Source organism: Octopus sinensis, unplaced genomic scaffold, assembly GCF_006345805.1.
Source record: "Octopus sinensis unplaced genomic scaffold, ASM634580v1 Contig10318, whole genome shotgun sequence".
NCBI classification, from domain to species: Eukaryota; Metazoa; Mollusca; class Cephalopoda; order Octopoda; family Octopodidae; genus Octopus; species Octopus sinensis.
The window spans coordinates 22,972-33,116 of NW_021832108.1; the positions used below are offsets into that span (position 1 = coordinate 22,972).

Here is a 10,145-nt window from a genome sequence, read left to right on the forward strand (position 1 = left end):
TTCACCGACAACAACTGAGGGACCCCTCCACAAGACAGATACCACTAAGTGGACACTTAGACCTTTGTGCACACAATAAGTCCCCCAAATTCTTAGTCTTCCCACTATACCAATGCTCGGACAACACCACAGACCAAACACGAATAAATAAGGAAAGTAATCTTATTCAAAAATACAGACCACAACTAAACATACTCTAACATACCCCCTGGGCACACATCCAGAGCAGGCACAGAGGCACGCGCACACTCACAGCGTATCGTGCGGGCGGGCACATGCGCGCATCGGCACGCATAGGACACACTAGCGGGCATTGACCGCACACATACGTGGCACGCACACGCATGCATTATATATATGTAGGTTATGTATGTGTGTGAGTGTTGTGTGTGTGTGTGAGTGTGCACGTTGGTGTGTGTGTGTGCCGTGTGTTATATGTATGGTGGTGTGTGTGCACTGTGTGCGTGTGTGTATGTGTGTGTGTGTGCGCGCGTTGTGTGTGTGTGTGCACGTGTGTATATATGTGTGTGTGTGCACTGTGTGCGTGTGTGTGTGTATGTGTGTGTGTGTGTGTGTGAGCATTGTGTACGTGTGTATGTATTTACATGTGTATTTGTTTTTATATATATATATATATATGTGTGTGTGCTGTGTGTGTATATGCATGGTATGTGTGTATATGTGAGTACATTGTTTGTGTGTGTGTGCGGTATGTAGAGATATATTTGAGTGTGTACGCTATAGGTTTGTATTTGTGTGTGTGGGTGTGTGTGTGAATTTTATATATATATGTGTTGTGTATGTGTGTGAAAAAATATATGTATGTGCATGTATGTATGATGTATGTATATATATATATATATGTGATATATTATATATGTGTGTGTGTATGTGTGTATATATATTTTCATGTATATGTGTGTATAAACATGTGCATTATTTGCATGCGCATTGTGTATATGTATATTGTATGTATGTGTATTGTATATGTATGTGTACAATTAAGTGTATATATGTGTGTGTATGTGTGCATTGTATATATGTATATTGTAAGTGTGCTATTATACATGAATACATGTATATACGTTGCGTGTATATATATGTATGCATTGTGTATGTATGTTTGTGTGTGTCTATATATATTATATGTATGCGTACGTGTATGTGTATGCATTGTATGTATGTATATGTGTGTATATGTGGTATATCTATGTATGTGTATGTAAACACTATTTATATGTATATATGTATATATGTATATGCATTGTCTATATATATATATTATATGTATGTATTGCGTATGTATATTGCATGCATATATTGTATATGTGTATTATATACATGCTGTGTATGTGTATTGTATGTGTATATATATGCTAGTTGTATTTGTGTGATATTTATATTATGTATATATGTGTGCGTGTGTTGTGTTGTGTGGGTGTGTGTGTGTGTGTGTGTGTGGGTGTGTTTGTGTGTGTATGTGTTATATATGTGTGTATATTATATATAAATACATGTTATATTTGTGTGCTGTGTGTATATATTATATATGTGGGTGCGTTGTGTGTGTGTGTGTGTGTTGTGTGTGTGTGTTGTGGTGTGGTGTGTGTGTGTATACTATGTGTGTGTGTGTATTGTTGTTGTGTGTGTGTGTATATATGTGTGTGACAAACAGACGCTGTCTGACCAGCAGGCACACGGAACACATCTATTCACACCCGCATACTCACCTCCAATAACCCCAAAATCACTGATGCTTGAAGGGGAAGTATAAACCAAACTGGGTACATATCTTATTTTCTCTCAATTCAACTTTTTCTGCTAAAACAAACAGGTCAGTAAAAAACAAATTCTCGCCTTCGATTCAAAATATTCTGAGATGTCTAAAATATCCATTTTAATTTTCTCTGTCAATATTACAAGCTTTCTCACCAAACTATTACACTTCCTTATGTCTTTAACATGTCCTTTCTACCAAAGACTGTATATATATATACATGTAATGTGACAATTTGCGACAACCAATAATTAACGCAACCAAATTTCCAATAATATATTTGTTTTATTCTTTTCTGCCAATTTTTCCAAATATTCTCATCACACTATTGAACTTTTTTATACTATATTTATACATGTAATGTGACAATTATGTATAAAAAAACATTTTTGAATTCATAATATTCAATGTGACAATTATGTAAAAAACTTTTTTTGAACCCATAATATTCAATGTTACTTTTGACAATCTTTTACCAAAGAGTGAAACCGGTTAAGTAAATAAACATCATTTAAATTGCATTTTCAAACCTTTTTTCATATATATATATATATATATATATATATATATAATACCACTCTCGAAGTGGTTGGCGTTAGGAAGGGCATCCAGCTGTAGAAACTCTGCCAGATCAAGATTGGAGCCTGGTGCAGCCATCTGGTTTGCCAATCCTCAGTCAAATCATCCAACCCATGCTAGCATGGAAAGCGGACATTAAACGATGATGATGATGATATATATATATACACACACATACACAGAGGCAAGGTGGCTGAGTTCCTTTCAAGTATTGGGCCCCCATGGGGGCAAAGTGGTCGAGTTCCTTTCAAGTGTTGGGCCTCACGGAGACAATGACCAAGACCTTTGGCATTATGTTGTGCTTGAGAAGAAAACCCATCAAGCCGAACAAAATGGCAGTCGTGGCAGATACTAGTATCACGCAAATGGCATCCATGCTGGTGGCACGTAAAAACACCCGTTACACTTTCAGAGTGGCTGGCATTAAGAAAGGCATCCAGCTGTAGAAAACCAACAGGAGCTTGGTGCAGCCTTCCAGCGTGCCAACCCAGTCAAACCGTCCAACTCATGCTAGCATGGACAATGGACATTGAATGATGATATATATATATATATATATATATATATATATATATATATATATATATATATTATATATATATATATATATATATATATGCAAACATCACAAAAATAAATAGATACTTTCGATATACTGCTTCATCTGTGTGGACACTACTCATTAGTACAATGCCTAAACGTGTTAAATCATTAAAAACAGCACAAGACATGTCTACTAAATACTGGAACTGCAGATACAATATCCCTGCATATCTCACATCTGTTTTCATTCCTCCACTTCAGTCTCTATTTCATATCTTCTTCAGAATAACTAGTGCTTAACCATTTTCTCGCACTGTCTCCGATGAAGGGATATACAAAATATCCCAGAAACACCTGTAAGACTTTCTCTTTATAAATGTTCTGAAATCTTTCACACCCTTAGATTTTTATCTCATTCTGTTACCAGAATATATATATCATCATCATCATCATCATCGTTTAACGTCCGTTCTCCATGCTAGCATGGGTTGGACGGTTCGACCGGGGATCTGGAAAGCCAGAAGGCTGCACCAGGCTCCAGTCTTATCTGGCAGTGTTTCTACAGCTGGATGCCCTTCCTAACGCCAACCACTCCGTGAGTGTAGTGGGTGCTTTTTACGTGCCACCTGCACAGGTGCCAGGCGAGGCTGGCAACGGTTGGATTGGTGTATTTTATGTGCCACCTGCACGGAAGCCAAACAAAGCTGCTTATTAATTAGGTATATAACAGTTACTAAAAGAAAGTAATTATTAAAGGCATGACCATCTAGAAATTTTTTTATAAATTCATGTTCCAAGAAATTTCCTGTAATTTCAATTTCTGAAGTTTATTAAATATTTGAACTACAAGTTTTTCGCAAATTTAGATATTTGTTGCATTCACTGTGGAGTTGATATTAATGTTTAATAAACAATATATTAATTTGTTGCGGGCAAAATTTTCTGCTTTCATTTGCAACTGTCTCTCATTCTCTCTTACCTCTATTTCCATTAATGATAATTTAATATATATTCATCTCAATGTCTTCATTTCAAATTTTAATTCGCTATTTGCAAAACCCACAGTTTATTCTGTATATGTAATGTAAAAAAATTATTTATTGAATGAATGAATGCTATTAGACAAAACAGCTATATAACTTTATTAAATGTATATTTTTGATAAAATGAAAAGTTTTTAATCTACCAGTATAATTTTTAAAAAAATTAAGTGATTTTGTTGATATGGCTGTTTGGAATACTATAAGCCTTACAATAATAAGTATATGATTGCTGCTATTTCTAGCACACTAAACATAGTTGGGTTACTTTGAAGTTTGTTTAAATTAGAGATATACTATAACTATGATAAATTACTGATAAAAATATTTACTAAGCAAGTGATATTTTTTATTATTGAATATTTCAAGTTCACAAATTTAAATATTTTGTACAAGATAGCTTTTATTTATACAATTTTTTTCATTTCATGTTTATTTCATTTGTTGATTGCAATGTTTTCTCTTCCTCTCTTTTTCACACTTACACACCATCTCTCTAATATAAACACACACACACTCCAAGTTTGATTTTGTTATTACATAAATATCACGTTAGAATTTTGCAATTCAACATTGGGTGTCCAAAACAATATGCGACTGAAAAAGAACATTTAGCAGCAAAGGCCCGATGGTAGAGTGCCTCTAATTGTTTCCATTAATAATAATTTACTTAATATATATTCGTTGAAATATTTTCATTTCAAGTTTTATTTTGTTATTTCAGATGAGGAAATCAGAGGTATTTTGTTGACTTAAACTCGCTGTGTAAATGCTCTCATTTATTAAAACTTACTGAAGCTTTGAACTCATGTGACTTATTTCCTTTCCATCATTATCTAAGAATTATCAAGTGAATTTGTTGCTATAGGTATTAAAATGTCTAGTGAATTTGTTGCTATAGGTATTAAAATGTCTATGTGATCACTGCTATTTTTTTGCACACTAAACATAGTTGGACTACCTTGATGTTTGTTTAAAAAAGAGAGATTATTATAGTGAAAAAATAATGACAGCAATATTTACTAAGCAAGTGAGCACTATTATACAAAGAAACAATTAGACAATAAATATCATAATAATTGTTAGAATTGGGAATCAAATGTGAAAATATTATAGTATATATAATTATTATTATAAATAATAAAGCGTAATGGAGACTTGTACATCCATAAAATTTATTTAATAATAATTTTTGTGGACGCACAAGTTTCCATACACTATATTATTGATTATAATATATACCCCAGGCAATTTTTACCATTCAGCGAAGCATACATGGAATTACCCATCGGAAAAATTCATGGAGTGACTAACAACAAATTTTAGTCATGAATGTTAATACTGATCATTGTGGTTAGCCATTAACTGGAACATAACTGAGAACTAATATGGTATCTACCAGATAATGTATTCCACCAAACTTATCTACAGTAATCCCTCGCCATATCGTGGTTCACCTATTGTGCACTCAGTACATTGCAAATTTTTCTGGCTAATATATTTAAATTTATATCACAGGTTTCTGCAGCTGATAGGTATTTATAATTTTTTAGATTTTAATTATTTCTGTGGGAGGTTTTGGAACTTAACACCTGCGATAGTCAAGGGATTACTATGTGTCTGTGTGTGTGTGTGCATATATATATATATATATATATATATGTATGTATAATATATGTATGTATGTATGTTTCTACAATGTCTTCTGTACAAGACATTGTAGATCTTTAGCTGGGCTAAAAAGTCACATTCAACCACAGCGCCAGTAACAGTAAAACTTCGTGCAATGGCCATACTCGATAACGAGGGGGCAGCCATAATAATATAAATAATGTGTGTGTGTATGTGTATATATATATATGCACAAATATGTATATAAAATTGGTGAAGAATAGAGATATTTACCTAAAGATTAACCATACTAATAGCAAAAGCTACAGAAATAACAATTCTGATTTCCAAAATAAACCTGATATACAAAGAGCAGCAGCAATTTTCTTGACATACTTGACTTCCAATCAAGTAAGGTATTTGTTAAATTTCCTTTTTCAATAAATAAATTTTTATTCAAATCCAATAACAATAGAACTAAAATTTAGATATAAGATCTTACCATTCAGGTAGCGTTGTAGGTTTGGGTTGTTTCCGAAGGTATTCTTTAAATCTCAGTTCGAATGCTTGACCAATTGTAGTAATGACGCTTTCAGCCAGTCCTCCACCACACTCCAACACATAACAAGCTCGGCCATTGACAGAATCTTTGGCAACATATGCCACAAAATCTTTGGTTTCCTTTAAAAGAAATGAAGCAAATGACAACTGAAAATACAGGTTTCACCATGTATATACTGTCATACAGAGCAAGTTAGACGAACACTTCAGTTTTACATATAGGCGCAGGAGTGGCTGTGTGGTAAGTAGCTTGCTAACCAACCACATGGTTCCGGGTTCAGATGATGGTGTTGATAATGATGATCACCATCATCATCACGACCATCATTATAGTTTTAACATCTTTTACACGCTAGCACGGGTTGGACGGAATTTATCAAAGCAGATTTTCAACAGTCAGATGTGCTTCCTGTCACAACCTTTTCCTGTATCCAAACAAAGTAATATTTCCCCATGGCCAAACAGGCTTTCTCAGAAAATTGGAAATGAATGTCACTGCTTGTATGACAGTGATACACATTTGCAACTATCACAGTGTGGATCTAGTCGGTTCTGTTCGAATTGATTTCATATTCAGTGTAATGATACACTTCTATTGGCTAATGAATGACGTGAAAAATCATTTTTGCTATAAATCAATAAATAAAGAGTAATTAGCAATTAAAGTTGTAAATCACAGACATATTCATACCTGTTTCCACAGTAACAAGCAGAACATGAGAACTTTTTTGTCTGTGAGAAAGCATGTATTGACAAATATACTGAAACCACTTGTTTTACCTATATGTTGACAATTGAGCATGAGAATTTATGTAGCACAGGAGATATGAAAATTGTGATTTGTTCAAGAAATTGATTGAATGCATTTTTAACTTTCATTTTCAATGAACTGGTCAACAAAATGTTTGTTTTTTAAAAATATTCAATTAGTAATGTGCTATTTTGTTTTTAAATAAATTTTTAAAGTTCATACTATCGCATCACATGTATATTGAATGTTTAAAACTACAAAAGACGTATTGTTTACTCTTTCTTTTTTCTTTTGTTAACCCAAAAGATGGTGCCCATACTCAACAAGTGGAGAGTATGTGGGCCTCTGAGAAGCAAGGTAATAAACGATGCTGTGGCACTCACTGTTCTATGGTAGATTCATATCTCTGTGAATTTATGTGATACAGGAGTTACATAAATTGTGAGTTGTTTGAGAAATTGATTGAATGTATTTCAAACTTCCGTTTTTAGTTTTAAAAATATTTTGTTGTGTTGCTTATTGCATATTTAAATGTTTGTTTTTTTAAAGCATATTTTGTTCACTCTTTTATTTCATATATAACATATATACATCATTTAGAACATTGTCATTTTATAAGATTTTGCAGGCAAATTTTAAAATTAACATAAACATTTATTTACATGAAAGAAAATTACCAGAGAATTTTCATCGAATTCTTTCAAATCTTGAAAACATTTGTAAGGAAAAATTGTAATGTGTTTATCATATGTAATGTGTTGTTCATTGCATTTGCATTAAATACATATTGAATGCTTAAGACTACTTGTTTGCTCATTTCTTTTTGTCAATGAGGCAGTTGTGAAGTGTGCTAAAAATAACAGCTAAATAACTTTTTTTGGATAAATCTTTTAAATTCGTGCCATCGCATTAAATGTATCAGGAATGCTTCAAACTACAAAACACATGTTGTTTACAAATATTATGCTATTTTCCGGATATTGACAACAAAATATGAAGTCATGCATAAAATGACAGTTTTCAAATCATGATTCCTGACTGGGTGAAAATTATCAAACTTTAAGCTTCTACTACTTTTTAAGAACATTTTTCTGGAAAAAGTGAAATAATTTCAGGAATTCAGCTTGGAAGAGTAAATTGCTGTACCAAATTTTAGAATTTTTGATAAACTTTAATTTTTGAAATGCTGGCAGCCAAACCAACTAGATCCCATAATGTCAAGGCAAGGAGATGCAAACACACACACATACTCACAGTCACATATTTGTATATGTAACAGACACATACACACATACTCACAGTCACATATTTGCATATGTAACACACACATACACACAAGACCACATAGTTGGGAAGCAAAATCTTAGACATACAACCACATCTATATCTACACACTGCAACTGAAATGCAAAAATTTTTACAAATCAGATTTTATAGGAGTATAATACAGACATACCTTAGCCTACACTATATTATAAATGAGTCATCTGTACCCTGAATAGAGAAACTGAGATGACAAAATGGAGGACAGAAAAGGTGACAATGACAAAATTAATAAAATCTTACCATATCTCCCCCGGATGCAAACGAGACTGATGCCATATCATGGTTAGCAATTGTCTGAAATAAATAGATGGGAATAAATGAAACGTATTACAGTGATGTGGGTATATATACATATATATACATACACACATATATATATATATATACATATATACATACATATATATATATACATATATTATAGATACATATATACATATACATATATATATATATACCCCATATTATTAATAAAATACATATATATATACAATATATAATACATATATATATACATATATAAAATCATATATATATACATATATATAAAATACAATATATATACATATATATATACATACATATATACATACATATATACATATATATACATATATATATACATACATATACATATATATATACATACATATACATATATATATACATATATACATACATATATATACATACATATATACGTACATATACATACATATAAACATACATATATATATATACATACATATATATATATATATACATATCATCATCATCATCATCATCATCATTTAGCGTCCGTTTTCCATGCTAGCATGGGTTGGACGGTTCAACTGGGGTCTGTGAAGCCAGAAGGCTGCATCAGGCCCAGTCTGATCTGGCAGTGTTTCTACGGCTGGATGCCCTTCCTAACGCCAACCACTCCGCGAGTGTAGTGGGTGCTTTTTACGTGCCACCCGCACAGGTGCCAGACGGTGCTGGCAAACGGCCACGAACGGATGGTGCTTTTACGTGCCACCGGCACGGAGGCCAGTCGGGGCAGCGCTGGCAACGGCCACAAATGGATTTTTTGATTTTTTTGATTTTTTGATTTTCACTTGCCTCAACGGGTCTTCTCAAGTGGAGTTTTGTGTCCCAAGAAGGAAAGGTATGTATAAGTCGACTGGCTACATACCAGGTAGAGGCCACGGGTTATGGTCTCACTAGTCTTGCCGGGTCTTCTCACGCACAGCATACTTCCATAGGTCTCGGTCTCTAGTCATTTCCTTGGTGAGACCTAAAGTTCGAAGGTCGTGCTACACCACCTCGTCCCAGGTTTTCCTGGGTCTACCTCTTCCACAGGTTACCTCAACTGCTAGGGTGTAGCACTTTTGCACACAACTATCTTCAGCCATTCTCGTCACATGACCATACCAGCGTAGACGTCTCTCTTGCACACCACAACTGATGCTTCTTAGGTTCAACTTTTCTCTCAAGGTACTTACACTGTCGATTATGAACACTGACATTACACATCCATCGGAGCATACTGGCTTCATTTCTTGAGAGCTTACGCATATCTTCAGCAGTCACGGCCCATGTTTCACTGCCATGTAGCATGGCTGTTCGTACACACACATCATACAGTCTGCCTTTTACTCTGAGCGAGAGGCCTTTTGTCACCAGCAGAGGTAAGAGCTCTCTGAACTTTTCCCAAGCTATTCTTACTCTAGCAGTTACACTTTCAGCACACCCACCCCCGCTACTGACTTGGTCACCTAGGTAGCGGAAGCTATCAACTACTTCTAGTTTTTCTCCCTGGAACGTGGTAGAAGTTGGTCTGCACATTTTCAGAGTTTATTGCTCCTGAGCATCTGCCACAGACAAAAACTATTTTCCTAGTTAGCCTTCCTTTGACATTGCTGCACCTCTTATGTGTCCATAGCTTACACTTGGTGCACCTTATAGAGTTTCTACC

At 34.0% G+C, this 10,145-nt stretch overlaps 1 protein-coding gene across 1 annotated transcript in view; it reads right to left on the reverse strand.

Annotated features, from left to right (window-relative positions):
- LOC115228318 overlaps nt 1–8,525 on the reverse strand; it is a gene marked incomplete at its 3' end in the record, with an annotated part of 31,243 nt that extends 22,718 nt beyond the window's left edge. The window contains exons 1-2 of the mRNA XM_029798924.2: nt 8,429–8,525; nt 6,053–6,231 (exon numbers count right to left, since the gene is read on the reverse strand). Coding sequence (XP_029654784.2) covers nt 6,053–6,231; nt 8,429–8,464 — 215 coding nt within the window. The remainder of the gene's footprint in view (nt 1–6,052; nt 6,232–8,428) is intronic.
- Between the last annotated feature and the right edge of the window lie 1,620 nt (nt 8,526–10,145).